Genomic DNA, 25,983 nt, shown 5'->3' with positions numbered 1-25,983 from the left:
TGGCACACCTTGTAGTCCTGAACCACATCCAGAATCCAGCTGGACTCCAGGTCTCAGTGTCCCAGCTCCATGAGTCCAGTTGACACTGACCTCCTCCTCAAAAAGGTAATTGAATCCACCTCAAAGAGGTCATTGAATCCAACCTAAACGACGATGAAGGAATATATATCATTTAGAAACTTGTAAAATATTTAGTTAACCTTTGTGTTGTGTTCATATTTTTGTTCATGGGTCTGGTGGTCCGGCAGCAATCGGACACAATAATACAATTTTATCCTAAAATACTCAACAGATGTTTAGTTCATCCTGATTACAAGCAATATAAACTGCAAGAGCTGTGAAGAGCGACATGCGCCTCCTGGTGGCAGACGGGATGTGAGGCCTAAAGAATGAGGCTTTCCCATAAGGAGCAAATGAATAACAGAATAGCTCCATCTAGTGTTCATTACATGAACTTCTTCTTCGTCTCGACATCAAAGAAATAGAAACGTCATAAAGCAATTTCTGCAGAATTTCTTGGACAAAAATAAATAAATGAGGAAGAAAACTGAATCTATTCAAAAGATAAAACTCATCATATAAAATGTTTAAACAGTCACGTGCTAAATAAAATGTTATTTATTGAATTAACATTTATTGTGTGGTCCATGATGAACAGCAACATCATTCAGATTGATACATCATTTAGTTTAATAAAATACTGTATGTATTTATATTTAAATAAATGACGTATCAATCTGATTTCATATCGAAAATAAAGTTATTTGCAGAAAAAACATTTGACAATCGAAAGATGAAAATTAATTCTAAAATCTATAAAGGAAAACAGTGTAAAATGATGCAAATGTGTTATTAATTGTATGGTCCATTCTGAACAGTACCATCAGATTGATACGTCATTTAGTTTAATAAAATAACATAATTATGTTATTTTATTAAAAAAAATAATGTATCAATCTGAATGATTTCATAAAATAGTAAATAAAGTTATTTGTTGAAAAAAGCATTTGATAAACAAAAGATGAAAAAAAATCTCAAATCAACAAATCAAACCGAGTAAAATGATTAAAAAATAAATGATCAGATGAAATCTACTCGTCAGAGTTCTTATTATATTCCATAAAACACGTTATTTGCTCAGACCATATGTTCCCTTGACGTGAATTCCTGCATTTATTTTCATGTTTTATCAGATTGGAGAAGTAACTGTAACTGGAATTGGAACAACAACTACAACAACAACAACAACAACAAACTCCCATGATGAAATAAACCTGATGAATCACAGAGAGACATCAGTGTGACAGATGTTGATATCGGCAGTTTCAGCATCACCGGCCTCCCCGATGTGGAAATATGGGAAGAGCCTCTCAGTGAACGCGTCTCTGTGGCTGTGGATGACGTCTTCAGGGTCGTAGAAGGTCAGCTCCCCCCCGTCGTAGTCCAGCCGGACCCAGACCCTCCGGAGACTCTTCTCCACCCTCACCGTCTCACCGACGACACCGACGTATTCTCCACTGAGATTACAGAAGCACCAGAGTCCATCTTCAGGGGCGGCGGGCACCTCTCCCTTCCTGTCCACGGACTCTTTGACCACACCCATCCGCCAGAAGGGGTGGTCTCCCACCTCCACCTCCCAGATGTGGGTCCCTGAGCCGAAGCTCTCGGCCCCCAGAACATCGGCGTACTTGCTGAATCTCTCGGGGACGTCGGGGCGCTGCTGGTCCGGGTCTCCACGTCTCACGGCGGTCAGACCCTCGCTCAGCTGGAGGCTGGGGCCCGCAGTGTTGGGGTCCAGGACGACGGGGCTGAAGTGGACCTGGCCCTTCATCTTCTCCCAGACCCTGAAGGACAGGTTGCCCAGGTGTTTGGCCACGTCCACCAGCGCCCCTGAGACCAGCTGTGGGTCTGACGGGGCGCTCTGGACTCTGGTTCTGGTCCGAGTGGCTTTAGAGCCGCTGTTGTGTGTCCGCAGGTCTTCTAATACAGCGGAGATGCTGTCCGACAGGGAGGTGATCTGCTTCCGGATCCTCTTCACCTCTCTGCCGATGGTCTTCCCCTTCTGCTCCTCTTCCTCCCTCAGAGCTGCCAGCCTGGACTCCTCTTCCTCCTTCAGGAACCGGTGCAGCTTGTTGAACTCGGCTCTGATCCGCCTCTCCGTGGACAGCAGCTGCTTCTTGGAGTGTTGGATCACCTCCTTGTAGGTGTCCTCCACTCGTCTGTGTTTGTCCCTCTGGTCCTGCAGAGACTCCAGCTCTGACCTCAGCTGGTCCCTCAGGCTCCTGGCTGCTTGTTGGAGGGGACCCAGCAGAAGCTCACGGACAGGACCCTCAGGGTTCTGCTCCTCTGGTTCCATCTCCTTCTTCTGTCTCTCAGCAAACGAGTCGCTCAGTTCCTTCAGTGCAAAGTTCACATTGGGATATTCTTTGGAGGATCTTCTCTTACAAATGGGACAGTTGTTGTTCTGGCCTTGTTTCCAGCACCGCGTCAGGCAGCTGGAGCAGAAGCTGTGGTCGCAGCGCAGAGACACGGGGTCTGTGAAGCCCTCCGAACAGACGTGGCAGGTCAGGGAAGTCTCCAGAAGAACTCCCTCCTCAGCCATGAACTCTGATATGTGAATATCTGTAAACAGCCAGACTACAGGAGAGATACTTCTCCTGTGAAGTCGTTCAGCTCCGTGCAGCAACGCGGAATCAGCTTTTTGTTTCACTTTCTATTCTTTATCTTTCGTAAATAACTGACATTCCACGTTATTACCAGCAGGTGGTGCTATTTAGTTTGTTATCGTATTTCCTCAAAAAGTGCCTGAGAAATGTTACTTAACTTTATTAATATATACAGTATATATATATATATATATATACATATATACACACATATATAACGTTACTAATATATATATATATAACTTTACTAATATACACTACCGTTCAAAAGTTTGGGGTCACTTAGAAATGTCTTTATTTTTCAAAGAAAAGCACTGTTTTTTCAATAAAGATAAAATTAATCAAAAATACACACTATACATTGTTAATGTGGTAAATGACTATTCTATAATAATAATTTTTGGATTCAGACGCAGGAAAATAAAATGATTTTTGGTTTAAAAAAGAAAACAAACAAAAAAATATTGTTATTCTTTCGACTAAACTATAAAACTAACATCTTGGAGGCTGTCCTCTTTCGCTTATTTTGTTTTAAAGAAATCTAGACACTGCATCATAAGCAGGTGGTATTGTTTACACCGATGTTCGGTACGCAGGCACCGGGGGGGCGGGGGTGTAAGAAGCTCCTGCAGACTGCAGGCTGCAGTCGGCTCAGTGATCACTCCCCGGCAGCTCCATCAATGGAACCCCGCTGAAAACCAACATGCAGATATATACACAAAGCGGCTCGGTTCGATGATTACAGCAATTTAGTCAAACAATTGGAGTCTCCCCGAAGCTGTGAAACGACGCGAGAGAGAGAGAGAGAGGGAGGATAACACTGAAGGAAATAAACAAGAGCCCGGGTGGAGTTGGACCGTTAACCTCGCTGGGTGAGTGGTCGAACGCGACTCGGGCTAGTTAGCTTAGCATACGCAGCTAACGCAGATTCGGTGTCGGCGACACTTTTACCACTTAAACGGCTTTGCTCTTAGACGGCAGGATAACTTTAATGCAATGACTTATACACGTGTGGTGAACTCTTACACCGGTGACCCACCGGGAACACACACCGGTTACCGTGTGACCGCTTTAGCTACGAGGTTTGCCGCAGCTGTTGTTTGGGTACTGCCGACGTTAGCGTGCTAACGTTAGCCGCCTAGCTTGTTCGCTGCGTTGCCTAGCTAGTTCGCTGCGTCGCCTAACCAGTTAGCTGCGTCGTCTAGTTCGTTAGCTGCGTCGCCTAGCAACAATTATCGCCTAGTTAGTTAGCTGCGTCGCGTAGCTAGTTCGCTGCGTCGTCTATCTAGTTAGCTGCGTCGCGTAGCTAGTTCGCTGAGTTTCCAAGCGAAGCTACCCCGTTCGCGTTAAGAGAACAGGAGGAGCTGGTTATCCTTTCACGGCGTGTTGGTTTGATGTGGCTCATTAGCGGGGTTCGTTATCTACACGGTTGTTGTGTAGCCTCGGAGCCAATGCGTGCCGTGCCGTGCCCAGTACGAAGAGGACACATTCATGGGCGCAGCTACGGATGCTTAAAGCTGCACCGCGTTAGCCAGGTTAGCTAAATCACTGAGCAAGGCTTTATTAATTAAAAAAAAAAAGTGATTCGTGCTGCTTTCTTCCTGATTTTGTAATCGAGGGGCAGTTAGTATTCATATATGTCAAATGCAGCTCAATGTATTTACTTAAAGGTTCCCTGTGCAAACACTGATATATAATATAAATAATATTAGTGATTTTTTAACATATCACTGTGTGCATAATAAAGCTTCTGCCATCAGAGGACAACCAGGCTTCATATAGAAACTTGAACGGGCTCTCGGTAGAGATCATACCGTCGCATATCACAAGATTGGGCATTGAATTATGAACATTTTGGCATTTGTTGCCAATTGGATAGAAATTGACCGCGCTATGGTAAAAAGAAGATTTTGACATTTCCATGACCTTGACCTTTGACCCGATCGATCCCAAAATCTAATCAAATGGTCCCCGGATAATAACCAATCATCCCACCAAATTTCATGCGATTCTGTTTAATACTTTTTGAGTTATGCGAGGAACACTCATACAAATAAATAATTACACGGCGATCAAAACATAACCTTCCGTATTTTCAATGCAAAGGTAATAATGTGTTTTCTGTGCTTATGAATTTAAAATGCTAATATTTCCTCCCATATTATGAATAATTATCACGACAGAAACAAAGTTTTTAGTGGTCACACAAATATTTATATTTTGAATTCCAACATGTGCATCACTGTTATTATAATTAACATGTAATAACAAATCCATGGGAACATTTAAGAATAAAATGCATTATTACTGGTAACTGGGGTCAATGAGCTGGTTAATACTTGTTATATTTTCCTATCTAGGCCTCTTATCATTGCGTAAATGTGTCGGGGAAACTTCACATGTTAACCCACGGAGATAATAAACATTTATCTTTCAGCCCGAGGGGAGGAAGGGAAGCCGTTCATGTTCAGGGATATTTACCTGACAGACTGAAGGGTTTTGGCATTAAAACATCGTTTTCTAACGGCAGCGTTGGCTGAAGAGCACTTTGATCGACGTCGGCCTCGCAGCTCGCTGGGCGCAAACTGCTTCGTCTCGCCAGCTCTCCGCCCCCCAGACGTTTGAAGATCTTTGCTCTTTGACCCACAGCGCGTCCGCCGGCCTTTTCCGCAGAGAGGTTTTGTTCTCTTTGTGCCGCGGCTCCAGACGGGTGACCGTGGTCGTCATGGAGACGCCGTGCAGCGGCCTCCTGCCCGGGCGGCGTCAGGAGGGGTTTCCTCCTCCTGTGTAAACGCCACAGCGCTTAATACTTATTAACACGCTGCAAAACGTATTGTAAGATAATACCAGAGCTTCCTCTAGCAGAGAAGAGAGGCGGGGGCGAGGAGGACTTTACACATTTAAAATGGTAAATAATTCCGTATGTTGATGAGTCAGAGGAGACATGGCCATTATTTAAGATGAGATGATCCTGTATTCGTCCCTCAGTGGGGACATTGCACACAGCAGTGAGCAGTAATAGATTTAAAAAAAGGTAGAAAATAGCAATATTAAATAGACAGACGGAATAAAAGTATATACAAGTTGATAATTAAATGTGTTTACATTGTAGAAACGGTCAACACAACGCACCTTAACTGAAAAGACGCATGTTTATTCTTTTAATCTAAACTATTCATTATCCTATCGCCACTCAGGGTCCGACCTGTCATGGAGAACATGGAGAGGGCATGACATTTGTAAATGGTTATTTCAAGGCCTGGAAAATGAATCCAAAAAGTCATGGAAATGTTGTTATATCCATATTAATATACTAATTAATATACTTTTAAAAGAAAGACGCTCTAAATATAAGCTGACGTACGCTCTCTCATACTTGCAGCACACATATTTCCCGCTGCAAGTGAACGCACCGGAACTGAAAAGACATACAGGACTGTCTCAGAAAATTAGAATATTGTGATAAAGTTCTTTATTTTCTGTAATGCAATTAAAAAAACAAAAATGTCATGCATTCTGGATTCATTACAAATCAACTGAAATATTGCAAGCCTTTTATTCTTTTAATATTGCTGATTATGGCTTACAGCTTAAGAAAACTCAAATATCCTATCTCTAAATATTAGAATATCATGAAAAAGTATACTAGTAGGGTATTAAACAAATCACTTGAATTGTCTAATTAACTCGAAACACCTGCAAGGGTTTCCTGAGCCTTGACAAACACTCAGCTTGGTTCAGTAAACTAAATCACAAGTATGGGGAAGACTGCTGATCTGACTGCTGTCCAGAGGACCATCATTGACACCCTCCATCAGGAGGGTAAGACAAAAAGAAGTTTCTCAAAGAGCAAGCTGTTCACAGAGTGCAGTTTCAAAGCACATCCACAAAAAGTCTGTTGGAAGGTGTTGGTCCACTGTGTTTCATCAAGTCCAGAGTAAATGCAGCTGTGTACCAAGAGATTTTAGAGCACTACATGCTTCCGTCTGCTGAAAAGCTCTATGGAGATGAGGATTTCATTTTCCGGCATGATCTGGCACCTGCCCACAGTGCCAAAACCACCAGTAACTGGTGTACTGACCATGGCATTACTGTCCTCGATTGGCCTGCCAATTCCCCTGACCTGAACCCCAGAGAGAATTTGTGGGGTATTATGAAGAAGAAGCTGAAAGACACCAGACCCAACAATGCAAATGAGCTAAAGGCCGCTATTGAAGCATCCTGGGCATCCATAAACCCTCAGCAATGCCACAGGCTGATTGCCTCCATGCCACGCCGCATTGATGCAGTAATCCGGGCAAAAGGATTCCCAACCAAGTACTGAGTGCATTAATGGACATTTTCAAATGTTTGATTTTGTTTTGCTGTTATAAATCTTTTTTTTAACTTGGTCTGAGGAAATATTCTAATTTTATGAGATAGGATTTTAGAGTTTTCTTAAGCTGTAAGCCATAATCAGCAATATTAAAAGAATAAAAGGCTTGCAATATTTCAGTTGATTTGTAATGAATCCAGAATGCATGACATTTTTGTTTTTTTAATTGCATTACAGAAAATAAAGAACTTTATCACAATATTCTAATTTTCTGAGACAGTCCTGTACATGTTTATTCTTTTAATCCAAACTATTGTCTCATTCATTTGAGTCATTTTAGGTTATTTACTGGATGCTTTGGGATCTCTTTGTTAGTTTAAATACAACATTCTATCACTTTTTCATGTTTACACCCAGATTTCACTCAATGTTCTGGTCATGGACGTTTGGGTTAACGTCCTGTAAAATTCACCATGTGTATAAATCCTGTTTCACGTGTCGTAAAGAAACTCTTAGATTTTTAAAGCAGATTATCGTGTGAACGGTTCCTGTCAGATCAAGTCTTTGTGTCCCAGCGACGGCCGGTACCAGGTCCTGGTCTCACTGGCCAGAGGACATCCTCTGATCATACGTGAAGCGTCTGTCATCATAGCTTATAGCTGTGAACACGACCTCAGGCTGAGTCTCTAAAGCAGAGCCTCGTGTTGCAGAGCCGCCGCCATGCCGGAGGTGCGGGAGCTGTCCGACGCTCTGCCTGAGATGCCCATGGACCCCATCACCGGGGTCGGGGTCGTAGCCTCCAGGAACCGGGCGCCCACTGGCTATGACGTGGTGAGTCCCTGAACACAACGCGGGGCAGCGACAGAACTACGGAGATATGGACCACCAACGATGCCTTTAATGACCCCTCCCTCCTCCATCTCTCCTCCCTCCCTCCTCCATCTCCTCTATCTCTCCTCCCTCTCTCCTCCATCTCTCCTCCCTCCCTCCTCCATCTCTCCTCCCTCCCTCCTCCATCTCCTCTATCTCTCCTCCCTCTCTCCTCCATCTCTCCTCCCTCCCTCCTCCTTCCCTCCTCCTCCATCTCCTCCTTCCTCCTCCTCCTCCTCCTCCTCCTCTCCTCATCTCCTCCCTCCTCCATCTCTCCTCCTCCATCTCCTCCTCCTCTCCTCCTCCATCCTCCTCCATCTCTCCTCCTCCTCCATCTCTCCTCCTCTCCATCCTCTCCTCCTCCATCTCCTCCTCTCCTCTCTCCTCCTCTCCTCCCTCCTCCATCTCCTCCTCCTCTCTCTCCTCCTTCTCCTCCTCCTCCTCCCTCTCTCCTCCTCCTGCTCCTCCTCCTCCCTCCCCCTCTCCTCCTCCCTCCCTCTCTCCTCCTCCCCTCTCCTCCTCCTCCCTCCCTCTCTCTCCTCCTCCTCCCTCCCTCCTCCCTCTCTCCTCCCTCTCTGCTCCTCCTCCCTCTCCTCCTCCCTCTCTCCTCTCCTCCTCCCTCCCTCCATCTCTCCTCCTCCTGCTCCTCCTCCTCCCTCCCCCTCTCCTCCTCCCTCTCTCCTCCCTCCCTCCCTCCATCTCTCCTCCATCTCCTCCCTCCCTCCTCCATCTCTCCTCCCTCCCTCCCTCCCTCCTCCATCTCTCCTCCCTCCATCTCCTCTCCTCCTCCTCCATCTCCTCCTCCCCTCCATCTCTCCCTCCTCTCTCTCCTCCTCCCTCTCTCCTCCCTCTCTCCTGTCTCCTCCCTCCTCCCTCCTCCCTCCCTCTCCTTCCTCCCTCCCTCCCTCCTCCATCTCTCCTCCCTCCATCCCTCCCTCCTCCATCTCTCCTCCCTCCATCCCTCCCTCCTCCATCTCTCCTCCCTCCCTCCCTCCTCCGTCTCTCCTCCCTCCCTCCTCCGTCTCTCCTCCCTCCTCCATCTCTCCTCCCTCCCTCCGTCTCTCCTCCATCTCCCCCCCCCCCTCCTCCCTCCAGGTCTCCACCACAAGCGACGGCCTGGACGCCGACCTGTGGAAAGACGGCCTCTTCAAGTCCAAGGTGACCCGCTACCTGTGCTTCACGAGGGCCTTCTCCAAGGAGAACGTGAGTCGCCTCTCGCGTTGCCGTCTGGCGTGGTCGGTTCCCTCTGACCCCGCTTCCCCTCCCGTTGCCTCAGAGCCACCTGGGCAACGTCCTGGTGGACATGAAGCTGATCGACATCAAGGACACGCTGCCCGTGGGCTTCATCCCCATCCAGGAGACGGTGGACACGCGTAAGCCACCAAGCAGAAAAGACCCTGAACGCATCACCGTGTGGCAGCAACACCGTTGGAAACATCTTTACATCCTCACAGATGTCTTGTCCTCATAGAAGTGTCATTATCCTATCGCCACTCAGGGTCCGACCTGTCATGGAGAACATGGAGAGGGCATGGCATTTGTAAATGGTTATTTCAAGGCCTGGAAAATGAATCCAAAAAGTCATGGAAATGTTATATCCATATTAATAAACTCATTAATATACTTTAAAAAGAAAGACGCTCTAAATATAAGCCGACGTACGCTCTCTCATACTTGCAGCGCACATATTTCCCGCTGCAAGTGAACGCACCGGAACTGAAAAGACATACATGTTTATTATATTAATCCAAACTATTGTCTCTCATTCATTTGAGTCATTTTAGGTTATTTACTGGATGCTTTGGAATTCTCTTTGTTAGATTAAATATAACATTTTATCACTTTTTCATGTTTACACCGAGAGTTAAAGAAATGTTTCTTCATGGCACCCATTGGTCAGCATGTGTATGAACTCCATAATGATAACCGTCACACTCAATAAGCAGTTTTCAGTGGAGTGACTCTCTCCCCCCCCCCCCTCACAGAGGAGCAGGCCTTCAGGAAGAGGCGACTCTGCATCAAGTTCATTCCCCGGGACTCCACGGAGGCGGCCATCTGTGACATCCGCATCCTGGGCCGCTCCCGGCAGGCCCCCCCGCAGTACACCTTCATCGGGTGAGCCGCCAGGCGCGCTCCATGGGGGGCCGACCACTCACATGAACACACCGTGGGCTGGTTTAATGCAGGGGACGTTATTTATATAACTAAACAAAAGAAGCAAAAGAACAAAGGAACTCCTAACGGTGCCTCTTCTGCTCTGGTAAAAAAAAAAAAACATAGGCCGTCCCAGGTGCGTGCTGGTCCTTTACCGGCCTACTCATATATATTATATAAATAAATGTGTATGTGTATATGTGTGTGTATATATATATACACACACACACATCTATAAATATACATCTATAAATATATATAAATTATATATATATATACAACAATTATATAAATATAAAAATATATATTTATAAATGTGTATATATATATATTAGGGCTGTGAAACGATTAAAAATTTTAATCGGGTTAATCACAGGTTTTTGTGGATTAATCATGATTAATCACATATTACCGATATTCTCGGTATATTTTGTGAGAACATAGAGATTTATGACAAAAGACGGATATATACATTTATACATTCTTCTATACAATGGTGCTGCAACTCAGCAGTTATTGAGCAGTTTTCTTCCATATGGAACATTAATACATCTTCATCCTAAACAGAATGTTTAACCCTCCTGTTACCTTTCGGGTCAATTTGACCCCATTCAATGTTTAATGTCGGTGTTCTTTGGGGTCAATTTGACCCCAGGCTGTTTTTCACTGTGTCAAACATATCAGAAATATCAACTTTTTTATTTATTTAAAGGGCTATTTAGGTAGTCAACAAACAAACATAAAGTGCCTCACACTCAAACTTGGGAAGCAATATTAATTCTAATAATTTTCTGGAGGTTTTAATTGCTGGGGTCAAATTGACCCCGAGGGTAAAATATGTTAGTAAATGTAAAGGTAACAGGAGGTTAAACAGAAAATGTTTCTCTTGTTTGTCAACCATTAACTCCACCATGATACAATCTAAAGGCCTCTAGTCTTCCTCTAGCAGCTGCTGAGGCAAACTGACTGTGGGTTTTCTTCATGAACTGGGCCGTGATGAAAGGGACGGCGGGGACACCGCTGCAAAGCTGAAACCTCACCGGACCGGACAGGTGGACAGATTGACAAGTGACTTTGTTTTTGCTCGGTCCCGATGCGCGCGCACGGAGCTCTGTGGCGCGGACGGAGATCGATAAGTGTTAACGCAACGCTAAGAGACAGAAACGACATGCTGCTGTGGAGATACGATCAACAACAGACGTTTAGTTTAATAAAAGAACAAAGACGTGCTATAGAGAACATGTCAGGGGCGGCCAATCTTTTAATGTCATGCGATCTACCGACACTACGCCGCGATCGACTGGCAGGTCGCGATCGACGTGTTGAGACCCTGATCTACAGGAAGTAAAAGTCGTAACAAGGTTTCCGGAGGTGAACTCATGGAAGGATCATTACCGATGAACAGACCGTCTGCATGAGAGCGGACAGAGTTCAGGTTGAAGTGGTGGATTGGAAGCTCATTTTGCAAGTGACTTTTTTTTCGTCCCGACGACCAACAACAGACGGATTGAAGCTCATTCATGCATGCGTTAAATGCGTTAAAAAAAACAACTAGTTAAACCTGTAATTGAATTAACTGAGTTAACGCGTTATTTTTCACAGCACTAATATATATATATGTGTATATAAATATATATAAATATGTATATATATATACATTTATACCTCTATAGATATATATACATACTTATGTGATATGTAAATAAATAACCCTGTGTGCTGACAGTGTTACCCAATTCCTAAACAAATACACAATTAAAAAAATTATACTAAACAACACCAAAAATAATTAAACTCAACAAAAAACTATCAAACGAAAAATATCTCAACAAATCGAACGTAATAAGCAAACATAGAAATTAATTAAACAAGGATACCTGGGAATAAAATAACTAAAATACTTACATAACATAAATATCTCGTCCACTATTATTCAGAGAAGACGCATTCGAGGCTCTTTGCGTTCCTTAACTTCCTCCCTTGTTCACAGGGAGCTCAACAACATGGGGATCTGGTACCGCATGGGCAACGTGCACCGGGCCCAGGACTCCACCCACACGCCCACCTCCACCAACAACCTGCACAACCTGAGCTCCCCCTGCAGCTCCGCCCCCGGGCCAGCGGCACCCATGCCCAAGTACGTCTGACACGTCATGTAGCTACACGGTCTGACACGTCATGTAGCTACACGGTCTGACACGTCATGTAGCTACACGGTCTGACACGTCATGTAGCTACACGGTCTGACACGTCATGTAGCTACACGGTCTGACACGTCATGTAGCTACACGGTCTGACACGTCATGTAGCTACACGGTCTGACACGTCATGTAGCTACACGGTCTGACACGTCATGTAGCTACACGGTCTGACACGTCATGTAGCTACACGGTCTGACACTCCATGTAGCTACACGGTTCGACACGTCATGTAGCTACACGGTCTGACACGTCATGCAGCTACACGGTCTGACACGCCATGTAGCTACACGGTCTGACACGTCATGTAGCTACACGGTCTGACACGTCATGTAGCTACACGGTCTGACACGTCATGTAGCTACACGGTCTGACACGTCATGTAGCTACACGGTCTGACACGTCATGTAGCTACACGGTCTGACACGTCATGTCAATACTCGGCCCGTCCACCAGGGGGACACACCTATCTTTCGATGGTGAAGTGGGAGGCCGCTCTGTAGCAGAAGATTTAGAGACTGCAGCACATTTATCTCCACCTTCAATCAGTTGTTGTGTCTCTGTCGCTTTGTGTGGGCTTCGTGGTGCATTCAGGTGCACCTCTTAAACTCTGTTGTAAAGTATCCTCCTGCCATCTTGTGGATCCTCTTTTTAACGTTGTGGGACAGCCAAATATAATATAATATAATATGAGACTACAAGTCATTCAAAGAAGTTCCTTTCTGTGTCCCTGTCTCATTTATCTCCACCTACAATCAGTTGTTGTGAGGGCTTCATGGTGCATTCAGGCGCACCTCTTAAAATCGGAGAAACTCGATCTGTTGTTGTAAAGTATCCTCCTGCCGTGTTATGATCTTCATGCGCTTATTCTATCATTGGTGGAATGTAACTTTAAACATTACTCCAGTACAATGTTATGTAACTTATATTATTCATATATTATTCATATATATTATTTATAGTCCCCTACGTCTCATATTTTACTTTTAACAACATTAATTTGGCATTATCTGTTTTTATTAATGCTACGTTCGTAGAAGATTCAGATTATTAACACAAAACATAAATTAACTAATAAAGTATTATGTATTAATAAGTAGTATACAATCTAATGGAAGTAGTTAAAATTAGATGCACTTTTATTTATTTATTACATTAATCCATCATAAACTATACATCTATAAACCTTTGAGGTTGCCAGAACTATATATATATATATATATATAGTTACATGCAGTGTCCACCAGAGAGCAGTGTGGTCCTTAGGGTATCCTTGTAAACTTCAGATGTTTTATGAGGATTTCCTGAACTCTTTTTCGTACCGGTTTGGTTTGTGTGTGTGGGGTCTTCAGAGCCCGACACCATGAGGCCACGCACACGCACACACGCACACACACACACACACACACACACACACAACATGACTATGGACACCTTTAGACTCGGGGTGAAGAGATGAACCCAGAGAGACTTCTGTCCTCCTCTGTGATCGAGACTCTGGCCTGAGACGCATCCTGAAAGACGCTTCACTGAACTCGGCGCGTGATGCACTGATCCACCGTCTCTTCTTCTTCTCGCCCCCAGACACATCTCCATGACGCTCCCCGCCAGCTTCAGAGGGAAGACCACCACCCGACCCGACTACGAGCACCAGAACTCCAACCTGTACGCCATCTCAGGTCAGCCCCGCGCCGTCCTCACGCTCGCTGCACCACGCGTCCATCAGACTCATGGTGGGGGTGTTGTTGTTTTTAGTGCGTGTAGAAATGTTTTTTATGAATGAGATCACATCATTGACTCTCTGTGCACTTCCTGTCTCCAAGTCAAAGACAGACTCCTCCCACTTCTCTGTCAGGCTCTTATTGTGAAGCGTTTGCTGTTCCTGGTTCACACGCCGTGTTTCCGTCTCTTTCAGCAATGGACGGAGTGCCTTTCACCATCTCTGAGAAGTTCGCCTGCGCCTCGTCCGATGTGAGTCCTCCTAGCAGAGAGGTTCTGCCCCTGAGCTTCATGACCAGAGAGGTTCTGCCCCTGAGCTCAATGACCAGAGAGGTTCTGCCCCTGAGCTTCATGACCAGAGAGGTTCTGCCCCTGAGCTCAATGACCAGAGAGGTTCTGCCCCTGAGCTTCATGACCAGAGAGGTTCTGCCCCTGAGCTCAATGACCAGAGAGGTTCTGCCCCTGAGCTTCATGACCAGAGAGGTTCTGCCCCTGAGCTTCATGACCAGAGAGGTTCTGCCCCTGAGCTCAATGACCAGAGAGGTTCTGCCCTGAGCTTCATGACCAGAGAGGTTCTGCCCTGAGCTCAATGACCAGAGAGGTTCTGCCCTGAGCTTCATGACCAGAGAGGTTCTGCCCTGAGCTCAATGACCAGAGAGGTTCTGCCCTGAGCTCAATGACCAGAGAGGTTCTGCCCCTGAGCTCGATGACCAGAGAGGTTCTGCCCTGAGCTTCATGACCAGAGAGGTTCTGCCCTGAGCTCGATGACCAGAGAGGTTCTGCCCTGAGCTTCATGACCAGAGAGGTTCTGCCCTGAGCTTCATGACCAGAGAGGTTCTGCCCCTGAGCTCGATGACCAGAGAGGTTCTGCCCTGAGCTCATGACCAGAGAGGTTCTGCCCTGAGCTTCATGACCAGAGAGGTTCTGCCCCTGAGCTCAATGACCAGAGAGGTTCTGCCCCTGAGCTTCATGACCAGAGAGGTTCTGCCCCTGAGCTCAATGACCAGAGGGGTTCTGCCCCTGAGCTCGATGACCAGAGAGGTTCTGCCCCTGAGCTTCATGACCAGAGAGGTTCTGCCCCTGAGCTTCATGACCAGAGAGGTTCTGCCCCTGAGCTTCATGACCAGAGAGGTTCTGCCCCTGAGCTTCATGACCAGAGAGGTTCTGCCCCTGAGCTTCATGACCAGAGAGGTTCTGCCCCTGAGCTCAATGACCAGAGAGGTTCTGCCCCTGAGCTTCATGACCAGAGAGGTTCTGCCCCTGAGCTCAATGACCAGAGAGGTTCTGCCCCTGAGCTTCATGACCAGAGAGGTTCTGCCCCTGAGCTCAATGACCAGAGAGGTTCTGCCCCTGAGCTCGATGACCAGAGAGGTTCTGCCCCTGAGCTTCATGACCAGAGAGGTTCTGCCCCTGAGCTCGATGACCAGAGAGGTTCTGCCCCTGAGCTTCATGACCAGAGAGGTTCTGCCCCTGAGCTTCATGACCAGAGAGGTTCTGCCCCTGAGCTTCATGACCAGAGAGGTTCTGCCCCTGAGCTCAATGACCAGAGAGGTTCTGCCCTGAGCTTCATGACCAGAGAGGTTCTGCCCCTGAGCTCAATGACCAGAGAGGTTCTGCCCCTGAGCTTCATGACCAGAGAGGTTCTGCCCCTGAGCTCGATGACCAGAGAGGTTCTGCCCCTGAGCTTCATGACCAGAGAGGTTCTGCCCCTGAGCTCAATGACCAGAGAGGTTCTGCCCCTGAGCTCGATGACCAGAGAGGTTCTGCCCCTGAGCTTCATGACCAGAGAGGTTCTGCCCCTGAGCTTCATGACCAGAGAGGTTCTGCCCCTGAGCTCGATGACCAGAGAGGTTCTGCCCCTGAGCTCAATGACCAGAGAGGTTCTGCCCCTGAGCTCGATGACCAGAGAGGTTCTGCCCCTGAGCTCAATGACCAGAGAGGTTCTGCCCCTGAGCTTCATGACCAGAGAGGTTCTGCCCCTGAGCTCGATGACCAGAGAGGTTCTGCCCCTGAGCTTCATGACCAGAGAGGTTCTGCCCCTGAGCTTCATGACCAGAGAGATTCTGCCCCTGAGCTCAATGACCAGAGAGGTTCTGCCCCTGAGCTCGATGACCAGAGAGGTTCTGCCCCTGAGCTTCATGACCAGAGAGGTTCTGCCCCTGAGCTCAATGACCAGAGAGGTTCTGCCCCTGAGCTTCATGACCAGAGAGGTTCTGCCCCTGAGCTCGATGACCAGAGAGGTTCTGCCCCTGAGCTCGATGACCAGAGAGGTTCTGCCCCTGAGCTTCATGACCAGAGAGGTTCTGCCCCTGAGCTCGATGACCAGAGAGGTTCTGCCCCTGAGCTCGATGACCAAAGAAGTTCTGCCCCTGAGCTTCATGACCAGAGAGGTTCTGCCCCTGAGCTCGATGACCAGAGAGGTTCTACCCCTGAGCTTCATGACCAGAGAGGTTCTGCCCCTGAGCTTCATGACCAGAGAGGTTCTGCCCCTGAGCTTCATGACCAGAGAGGTTCTGCGCCTGAGCGCGATGACCAGAGAGGTTCTGCCTCTGAGCTTCATGACTAGAGAGGTTCTGCCCCTGAGCTCAATGACCAGAGAGGTTCTGCCCCTGAGCTCAATGACCAGAGAGGTTCTGCCCCTGAGCTTCATGACCAGAGAGGTTCTGCCCCTGAGCTCAATGACCAGAGAGGTTCTGCCCCTGAGCTCAATGACCAGAGAGGTTCTGCCCCTGAGCTCGATGACCAGAGAGGTTCTGCCCCTGAGCTTCATGACCAGAGAGGTTCTGCCCCTGAGCTTCATGACCAGAGAGGTTCTGCCCATGAACTCAATGACCAGAGAGGTTCTGCCCCTGAGCTCGATGACCAGAGAGGTTCTGCCCCTGAGCTCGATGACCAGAGAGGTTCTGCCCCTGAGCTCGATGACCAGAGAGGTTCTGCCCCTGAGCTCGATGACCAGAGAGGTTCTGCCCTGAGCTCGATGACCAGAGAGGTTCTGCCCTGAGCTCGATGACCAGAGAGGTTCTGCCCTGAGCTTCATGACCAGAGAGGTTCTGCCCTGAGCTCGATGACCAGAGAGGTTCTGCCCTGAGCTCAATGACCAGAGAGGTTCTGCCCTGAGCTCGATGACCAGAGAGGTTCTGCCCTGAGCTCGATGACCAGAGAGGTTCTGCCCTGAGCTCGATGACCAGAGAGGTTCTGCCCTGAGCTTCATGACCAGAGAGGTTCTGCCCTGAGCTCAATGACCAGAGAGGTTCTGCCCCTGAGCTTCATGACCAGAGAGGTTCTGCCCTGAGCTCGATGACCAGAGAGGTTCTGCCCTGAGCTCATGACCAGAGAGGTTCTGCCCCTGAGCTCAATGACCAGAGAGGTTCTGCCCTGAGCTTCATGACCAGAGAGGTTCTGCCCTGAGCTTCATGACCAGAGAGGTTCTGCCCTGAGCTCAATGACCAGAGAGGTTCTGCCCTGAGCTTCATGACCAGAGAGGTTCTGCCCTGAGCTCAATGACCAGAGAGGTTCTGCCCTGAGCTTCATGACCAGAGAGGTTCTGCCCTGAGCTTCATGACCAGAGAGGTTCTGCCCTGAGCTTCATGACCAGAGAGGTTCTGCCCTGAGCTCAATGACCAGAGAGGTTCTGCCCTGAGCTTCATGACCAGAGAGGTTCTGCCCCTGAGCTTCATGACCAGAGAGGTTCTGCCCTGAGCTCATGACCAGAGAGGTTCTGCCCTGAGCTCGATGACCAGAGAGGTTCTGCCCTGAGCTTCATGACCAGAGAGGTTCTGCCCTGAGCTCGATGACCAGAGAGGTTCTGCCCTGAGCTTCATGACCAGAGAGGTTCTGCCCTGAGCTTCATGACCAGAGAGGTTCTGCCCTGAGCTCGATGACCAGAGAGGTTCTGCCCTGAGCTTCATGACCAGAGAGGTTCTGCCCTGAGCTTCATGACCAGAGAGGTTCTGCCCTGAGCTTCATGACCAGAGAGGTTCTGCCCTGAGCTCGATGACCAGAGAGGTTCTGCCCCTGAGCTTCATGACCAGAGAGGTTCTGCCCCTGAGCTTCATGACCAGAGAGGTTCTGCCCCTGAGCTCGATGACCAGAGAGGTTCTGCCCCTGAGCTTCATGACCAGAGAGGTTCTGCCCTGAGCTCGATGACCAGAGAGGTTCTGCCCTGAGCTTCATGACCAGAGAGGTTCTGCCCTGAGCTCATGACCAGAGAGGTTCTGCCCTGAGCTCGATGACCAGAGAGGTTCTGCCCCTGAGCTTCATGACCAGAGAGGTTCTGCCCCTGAGCTCAATGACCAGAGAGGTTCTGCCCCTGAGCTCAATGACCAGAGAGGTTCTGCCCCTGAGCTTCATGACCAGAGAGGTTCTGCCCCTGAGCTCATGACCAGAGAGGTTCTGCCCTGAGCTCAATGACCAGAGAGGTTCTGCCCCTGAGCTTCATGACCAGAGAGGTTCTGCCCCTGAGCTCAATGACCAGAGAGGTTCTGCCCCTGAGCTTCATGACCAGAGAGGTTCTGCCCCTGAGCTCAATGACCAGAGAGGTTCTGCCCCTGAGCTTCATGACCAGTCAGAGGAGGCTCCGCCTCCCGTGGGACCGGTAGATGTTCTGTGAAGATGTTGAATACCCGAGGTAGTGATGGGTTGATAGGAAACACAAATGTTATCCCAGTTTAACTTGTTGACGTAGCTTGAAGCTAACTAACGTAGCTGGAAGCTAACTAACTAGCGTCACTGCTCTCCGTCTCCAGCTGCAGCAGGTGGACCTGATGGGCATCACCATCAAGTCCGTGGCTGAGATCGAGAAGGAGGTGAGAGATTTATTCAAGTTGTTACATACGGGAAAAAATAAATATATATATTTTAATATATATTTATATTTTTATATTTGGAAAACGATGGAATATATATATATTTATATGGAAAATCTATATTTGTATATATATTTATGGAAACATTTTATATTTGTATATTTATTAGGGCTGTCAGCGTTAACACGTTAATCTATGCGATTAATTTGGCCGCGTTGACGCACTAAAATATTTTAACGCAAATTATTATTATTATTATTATTTTTTTTTTTTAAACCGCGGCAGTACGGTTTGACACTGTTTCCGTTTTTAAAACAATTATTTCTCCGCGAAAATAAGGATCAGAAATCAGTTTAACTCGTGGATGAATCAGTCGGGTTTCCTCCTGCTCCTCCTTCCTCCCGTCTCCCCCTCTGACACACAGAGGAACAGAGGGGCGACGTGTCGGGGGACGCGGCGCGGAAAGAACTCGACACACGAAACCTTCACCGTGATTGGTCAATCCGTTTGTCTGTCAACATTTTGGGGAAAAAACAACCAATGAACACTCAGTAAATCACAAAGGACCTCCCACCTCACGGGTGAGGCTCATTAGAAACCTGTCAGAGAGCAGAGAACACGGCACCAGGACAACTGAGCCTCATTGAATAGAGCTGAGATTGTTCTGGAATGTTTGATGTATAACACGTGGGGGTGTGTCACATGCAAAAGACTTTAAACGGTGAATTTAATTTATTTTGTAAAATGTATAAAATGCCCCCAGCCTCCAGAGGGTTAACGTGACATATGTGAATGTCAGTCAGTCACCAAGGCCACTGGTTCTGCTGTTCAGTGTTAAAGATGACAGGACCAATGGGGTCTCAATATACTTCTTTTTTTTTACTCATCTGATGTTTCACTGAAGAAACAATTTATCATCCACGATATTAAATACCTCGCTGGCACTGTATATGTAGGAGCCTCTTTGAAAACACAGCTCTGTGTGAAGTTTTGTCTTCAAAAAGAAGGAAAACACTTTTAAGCGCGATTAATCGCGATTAATTAATCGCAATTTCAAAATGTGCGATTAATTAGTTAATTTTTTAAAATCGATTGACAGCCCTAATATTTATACATTTTCCATTTATGGTTTTGAGTCGAAATGTTCCTGTAGTTCCCCGCGGTGTCCACCAGAGGGCGGTGTGGTCCTTAGTTTGATCTTCTGCAGCCTCGTAAACTTCTGATGATTTCAGATGTTTTTCTGAACTCTCTTTAGACTTCTAATCATAACCTTTGACTCTCTCTCTCTCTCTCTCTCTCAGTATGACTATAGTTTCCGTACGGAGCACAGTGCAGCCGCCCGCCTCCCCCCCAGTCCCACCAGGACCCTCCTGAGCTCTGAGGCCTGAGCAGACCTGGACCCCCCCTCAACAACCAACAAATGGTTTACCCCAGACTTTTGGAAGATGACATTGTCTCCAAGTTTTAGAAGTGAAACAGGAAACGCTGATAGAGACGGACCTCCACAGGGTCACGACCTGGCCCCTCAGAGGAGATGGAGAACATCTCACCTTTCTGAAAGGAGGCTCACTTAAAAAACACAGTTTCTCTCCTGAAGGACTCGTTCCACCGGATGAACCTTCATGCGTCGGGAAAACAAAAGAAATCTAAATCTATATCACGTGAGCGGATTGTCGTCGTCCCCCTCGCGCCGCTCACCTGGAGCACAATGCTGCTCATTGTTCTCCTGATGTCACTGTACAGGTGTGACTCCCCTCCACCGCCGCTACACAACCACTCTGACTGTTGCTAGGTTACGCCTCACGCACCACTATCATCATCTGTGTCAACCATCGCTAATGTTTCCTCTGCCTTTGTTATATTTCTAGGGCTGCTGGGTAATATTTGAGTTTCGGTGCCAACACCAAAGTTTTCGCAACACCTTTTCATTTGAATTGCTCCCGAGGAAAAGCTCGTAGAAAACTACAACTCCCACTGAAGTCCTCTTCAGCTCCATGGGAGAATGTCTTAGTGATGTTCAGAGCCTTCAATACAGCAGCAAACGACTCGTTAGCTCTGTTAGCACCGTTAGCGCTAATCACAGCTATAGCCGTTGCCATGTTGAGAGCCTCGTGAGTCAACCGATGCTGTGGGTTTTTTATTGTGCCTGCGGCGCATATTTAACGTCTGTAATTCAGATTTGTTTTTCTCGCTAACAGCTTAAAACAAACTTTTCTTTTAGCTGGAATATGTTTTAGAAGTTGTATAACTTGAATTAGAAGTTCTACTTTGAACTGGTTGGAACTCAGAACCACTAGAGTACAAGTTCTGTGTGACGGATCCAAAGCTTCAGGATCATCACGGCCACGTTTTAATGTTTCATGTTTTAATCACTACATTTCACTGGATTTCATCCAATAAATCCAGAGAATACTGGGCTGTCATTTACACAAACAAACCAGAGCCTGTCCAGCTCCTCAGCGCCCTCTGGTGGACAAACTAATGGAGACACTTTATGACTTCCGACATGTTTAACACAGGCAGTCAGGTGCATACCTACACACCTGAAGGCCCCTTCCTCTGGTGTTCCACCTGGACGTGATTGGGTTTAATGAACTCCCAAACCTCCAGCTTCTCTTCTTGGAATGATTTCAGCTGCGCCTCCAGCCGGAGGTCGAGCTGCTGTTTGCTCTCCGTCTTCTTCGCTCGCTCCTCGTGTTCTTCACTCATGAAGACGGTTTCCCGTGAGCACCGACGACCTCTGTGACCCCGTCTCTATTTCTGCTTGTTTTATTCCTTTTTATTTGTAATGTTACATTTCTGTGCGTCTAATTTATTTGTCCTTTCAGTGCCGTGACCGTCCTCCAGGTGTTCAGAGACGTATAAAGTTATAAAGTTGCCGTGGAGCTCCGTGTATTCGAGCTGCACCTTTAACTTCTCAGCTGAAACATTAATAACTAATATTGTGTCTGCATTAACGATTAACAAGTGCTTTGATCTGTTGCATGTACCGTGACACGGGACTTCAGTAGGAGGTATTTTTCTCGCTTCGTGGGTCAAAAGGTCACCGGTTGTGTTTCTGAGTAGTTTTGATCCACTAATGAACAAAACCACATCAGTTGAATTTGTATTATAAGGAAGTTTTATTAAACTCTGTTGAACTGGACTTATTGATTTATTTTTGGTGATGACGTCACCGATCAAGGGAATGCTGCTGAAGTCATGTGACACAAGTCGAGGCTTCTCATTGGACGAGAACGGCTTCCTGCAGAATGCAGAACGTTCACGCGTACAAACTATTCACAGCGCAAATAATACAAAGCTGGTTGAATCATGAATACCTAAATCTTTTTAAATATTAAGGTACGAATGATGTGTTTTTCGTACTTTGTTTATATATAATATATAACATATATTGTATGATATATAATATATTTTTTAATAATATATATTTATATATATAATATATCATATATGTATATAATATATATTATATATTTATGTCGAAATTATATTTTTATATGTATACATTATTATATATATATTATATATAATAAATTTAAATATAACATATACAACATATGTACAGGACTGTCTCAGAAAATTAGAATATTGTGATGAAGTTCTTTATTTTCTGTAATGCAATTAAAAAAACAAAAATGTCATGCATTCTGGATTCATTACAAATCAACTGAAATATTGCAAGCCTTTTATTCTGATTTATTGCTGATTATGGCTTACAGCTTAAGAAAACTCAAATATCCTATCTCTAAATATTAGAATATCATGAAAAAGTATACTAGTAGGGTATTAAACAAATCACTTGAATTGTCTAACTTGAAACACCTGCAAGGGTTTCCTGAGCCTTGACAAACACTCAGCTGTTATAAATCTTTTTTTTTACTTGGTCTGAGGAAATATTAAAATTTTATGAGATAGGATTTTAGAGTTTTCTTAAGCTGTAAGCCATAATCAGCAATATTTAAAAAAATAAAAGGCTTGCAATATTTCAGTTGATTTGTAATGAATCCAGAATGCATGACATTTTTGTTTTTCTAATTGCATTACAGAAAATAAAGAACTTTATCACAATATTCTAATTTTCTGAGACAGTCCTGTATATGTGTTAATATATATATATAATTGTATATTGTACCTAATATATAAAATATACTATACATATACATATATATATATACATGATGAAAAGCACATCTTTGAGTGGAGAGTCTAGTACCTTTATTAAAAAGATTTAAAATGGAAAGCTAAAGTAACTCAGCAAAGACCTGAGGCGACTCCACTACCCAGCATGCTCTCTGTTATCATCAGCACATTCAGTCTCCCAGGGGGATGAACCACTCTCAGGACGTCTAAAGCTCTTAGAGTAACAGAATTGTCTCGTGGTCGTTTCATCCTTTAAGAGCTCCGACTAACTTGTTAAACCTTTCTGTGTTCATAAAGCTTCAAAGCTTCACAGCCTCAGCCTCTCGTGCGGTTTGCTTTCCGTTGCTTTGAGTCGTCTCCTTCATCCTTTCATCTCCGCGTGTCTTTATCTCCTCGGTGATTTACATGTGGAGCTTTATGGAGGAGACAGCTCCACGGCTCCACCACCGGGGAACAGCTCCATGTGGCCTGAATCACAGGCACATGTCTACGGGACATACGAGGCCGCCCCGAGGGGCAAGGAGGCAGGGGCAAGGAGTCAGGGGGCAGGGGCAAGGAGTCAGGGGGTAAGGAGTCAGGATGTAGGGGCAAGGAGTCAGGGGGTATGGGCAAGGACCAGGTCCAATGGACCCTCTGAGACGTGAAGTCACAAAGACTCTAGGCAGGAAGCAGAGTTAGTAATGTGTGATGGAGAGATGAACATTCATCCATAAGGAGAGAGGAGAGAGGAGCTCAGTGTATCCTAAGCGTCCATAAGGAGAGAGGAGAGAGGAGCTCAGTGTATCCTAAACGTCCATAAGGAGAGAGGAGAGAGGAGCTCAGTGTATCCTCAACGTCCTTAAGGAGAGAGGAGAGGAGAGGAGAGAGGAGCTCAGTGTATCCTAAACGTCCTTAAGGAGAGAGGAGTTCAGTGTATCCTAAGCGTCCATAAGGAGAGAGGAGAGAGGAGCTCAGTGTATCCTAAGCGTCCTTAAGGAGAGAGGAGAGGAGAGAGGAGCTCAGTGTATCCTAAGCGTCCATAAGGAGAGAGGAGAGAGGAGCTCAGTTTCTCCTACGCGTCCTTAAGGAGAGAGGAGAGAGGAGCTCAGTGTATACTAAGCGTCCATAAGGAGAGAGGAGAGAGGAGCTCAGTGTATCCTAAGCGTCCATAAGGAGAGAGGAGAGAGGAGCTCAGTGTATCCTAAGCGTCCTTAAGGAGAGAGGAGAGGAGCTCAGTGTATCCTAAGCATCCTTAAGGAGAGAGGAGAGGAGAGAGGAGCTCAGTGTATCCTCAACGTCCTTAAGGAGAGAGGAGAGGAGAGGAGAGAGGAGCTCAGTGTATCCTAAGCGTCCATAAGGAGAGAGGAGAGAGAGGAGCTCAGTGTATCCTAAACGCCCTTAAGGAGAGAGAGAGAGAGGAGCTCAGTGTATCCTCAAGCGTCCTTAAGGAGAGAGGAGAGAGGAGAGAGAGCTCAGTGTATCCTAAGCGTCCATAAGGAGAGAGTAAGGAGAGAGGAGCTCAGTGTATCCTAAGCGCCCATAAGGAGAGAGGAGAGGAGAGAGAGAGGAGCTCAGTGTACCCTAAGCACCCATAAGCAGAGAGGAGAGGAGCTCAGTGTATCCTAAGCGTCCTTAAGGAGAGAGAGAGGAGCTCAGTGTATCCTAAGCGTCCTTAAGGAGAGAGGAGAGAGGAGCTCAGTGTATCCTAAGCGTCCATAAGGAGAGAGGAGAGAGGAGCTCAGTGTATCCTAAGCGTCCTTAAGGAGAGAGGAGAGAGGAGCTCAGTGTATCCTAAGTGACCTTAAGGAGAGAGGAGAGAGGAGCTCAGTGTATCCTAAGCGTCCATAAGGAGAGGAGAGAGGAGCTCAGTGTATCCTAAGCGTCCATAAGGAGAGAGGAGAGAGGAGCTCAGTGTATCCTAAGCGTCCATAAGGAGAGAGGAGAGAGGAGCTCAGTGTATCCTAAGCGTCCATAAGGAGAGAGGAGAGAGGAGCTCAGTGTATCCTAAGCGCCCATAAGGAGCGAAGAGAGGAGAGAGGAGCTCAGTGTATCCTAAGCGCCCATAAGGAGAGAGGAGAGAGGAGCACAGTGTATCCTAAGCGCCCATAAGGAGAGAGGAGAGGAGAGAGGAGCTCAGTGTATCCTAAGCGTCCATAAGGAGAGGAGTGAGGAGCTCAGTGTCTCCTAAGCGTCCATAAGGAGAGAGGAGAGAGGAGCTCAGTGTCTCCTAAGCGTCCATAAGGAGAGAGGAGAGAGGAGCTCAGTGTATCCTAAGCGCCCATAAGGAGAGAGGAGAGGAGAGAGGAGCTCAGTGTCTCCTAAGCGGCCATAAGGAGAGAGGAGAGAGGTGCTCAGTGTATCCTAAACGTCCATAAGGAGAGAGGAGAGAGGCGCTCAGTGTATCCTAAGTGTCCTTAAGGAGAGAGGATAGGAGAGAGGAGCTCAGTGTCTCCTAAGCGTCCTTAAGGAGAGAGGAGAGGAGCTCAGTGTCTCCTAAGCGTCCATAAGGAGAGAGGAGAGAGGAGCTCAGTGTCTCCTAAGCGCCCATAAGGAGAGAGGAGAGAGGAGCTCAGTGTATCCTAAGCGTCCTTAAGGAGAGAGGAGAGAGGAGCTCAGTGTATCCTAAGTATCCATAAGGAGAGAGGAGAGAGGAGCTCAGTGTATCCTAAGCGTCCATAAGGAGAGAGGAGAGAGGAGCTCAGTGTCTCCTAAGCCCATAAGGAGAGAGGAGAGAGGAGCTCAGTGTATCCTAAGCGCCATAAGGAGAGAGGAGAGGAGAGGAGCTCAGTGTATCCTAAGCGTCCCATAAGGAGAGAGGAGAGACGAGCTCAGTGTATCCTAAGCGCCATAAGGAGAGAGGAGAGAGGAGCTCAGTGTATCCTAAGCGTCCTTAAGGAGAGAGGAGAGAGAGGAGCTCAGTGTATCCTAAGCGTCCATAAGGAGAGAGAGGAGAGGAGCTCAGTGTATCCTAAGCCCATAAGGAGAGGAGAGAGGAGCTCAGTGTATCCTAAGCGTCCATAAGGAGAGAGGAGGAGAGGAGCTCAGTGTATCCTAAGCGTCCATAAGGAGAGAGGAGAGAGGAGCTCAGTGTATCCTAAGCGTCCATAAGGAGAGAGGAGAGAGGAGCTCAGTGT

The 25,983-nt window shown here is 46.7% G+C and overlaps 2 protein-coding genes across 2 annotated transcripts; one reads left to right on the top strand and one right to left on the bottom strand.

The window, feature by feature from the left end:
* Window positions 1–603: 603 nt before the first annotated feature.
* Window positions 604–2,723, bottom strand: LOC130205340 (zinc-binding protein A33-like). Its single transcript, XM_056432640.1, has one exon. It carries the CDS (start codon window positions 2,600–2,602, stop codon window positions 1,283–1,285), a length of 1,320 nt encoding a protein of 439 aa, XP_056288615.1. The 5' UTR covers window positions 2,603–2,723; the 3' UTR covers window positions 604–1,282.
* A 563-nt stretch (window positions 2,724–3,286) lies between these two features.
* On the top strand, window positions 3,287–21,872 carry mvb12ba (multivesicular body subunit 12Ba). Its single transcript, XM_056432803.1, has 10 exons — window positions 3,287–3,538; window positions 7,692–7,812; window positions 8,947–9,054; window positions 9,128–9,224; window positions 9,837–9,966; window positions 11,996–12,142; window positions 13,788–13,882; window positions 14,119–14,174; window positions 18,668–18,727; window positions 20,029–21,872. Exons 2-10 carry the CDS (start codon window positions 7,702–7,704, stop codon window positions 20,113–20,115), a joined length of 891 nt encoding a protein of 296 aa, XP_056288778.1. The 5' UTR covers window positions 3,287–3,538; window positions 7,692–7,701; the 3' UTR covers window positions 20,116–21,872.
* Window positions 21,873–25,983: the final 4,111 nt, after the last annotated feature.

Source organism: Pseudoliparis swirei, chromosome 15 (genome assembly GCF_029220125.1).
Source record: "Pseudoliparis swirei isolate HS2019 ecotype Mariana Trench chromosome 15, NWPU_hadal_v1, whole genome shotgun sequence".
Lineage (NCBI taxonomy): Eukaryota > Metazoa > Chordata > Actinopteri > Perciformes > Liparidae > Pseudoliparis > Pseudoliparis swirei.
The sequence above is the reverse complement of the archived record's forward strand: the minus strand, read 5'-3'. Positions and strand labels throughout refer to the sequence as shown.

What these genes read in the sequence shown, in the direction of transcription:
- mvb12ba (XM_056432803.1), top strand. Translation starts at nt 7,702, where the DNA reads ATGCCGGAGGTGCGGGAGCTGTCCGACGCTCTGCCTGAGATGCCCATG. An exon ending in GGGCCTTCTCCAAGGAGAAC is followed by an intron (nt 9,055 to 9,127) that starts GTGAGTCGCCTC and finishes CCGTTGCCTCAG; the next exon opens with AGCCACCTGGGCAACGTCCT. An exon ending in CCAGGAGACGGTGGACACGC is followed by an intron (nt 9,225 to 9,836) that starts GTAAGCCACCAA and finishes CCCCCCTCACAG; the next exon opens with AGGAGCAGGCCTTCAGGAAG.
- LOC130205340 (XM_056432640.1), bottom strand. Translation starts at nt 2,602, where the DNA reads ATGGCTGAGGAGGGAGTTCTTCTGGAGACTTCCCTGACCTGCCACGTC.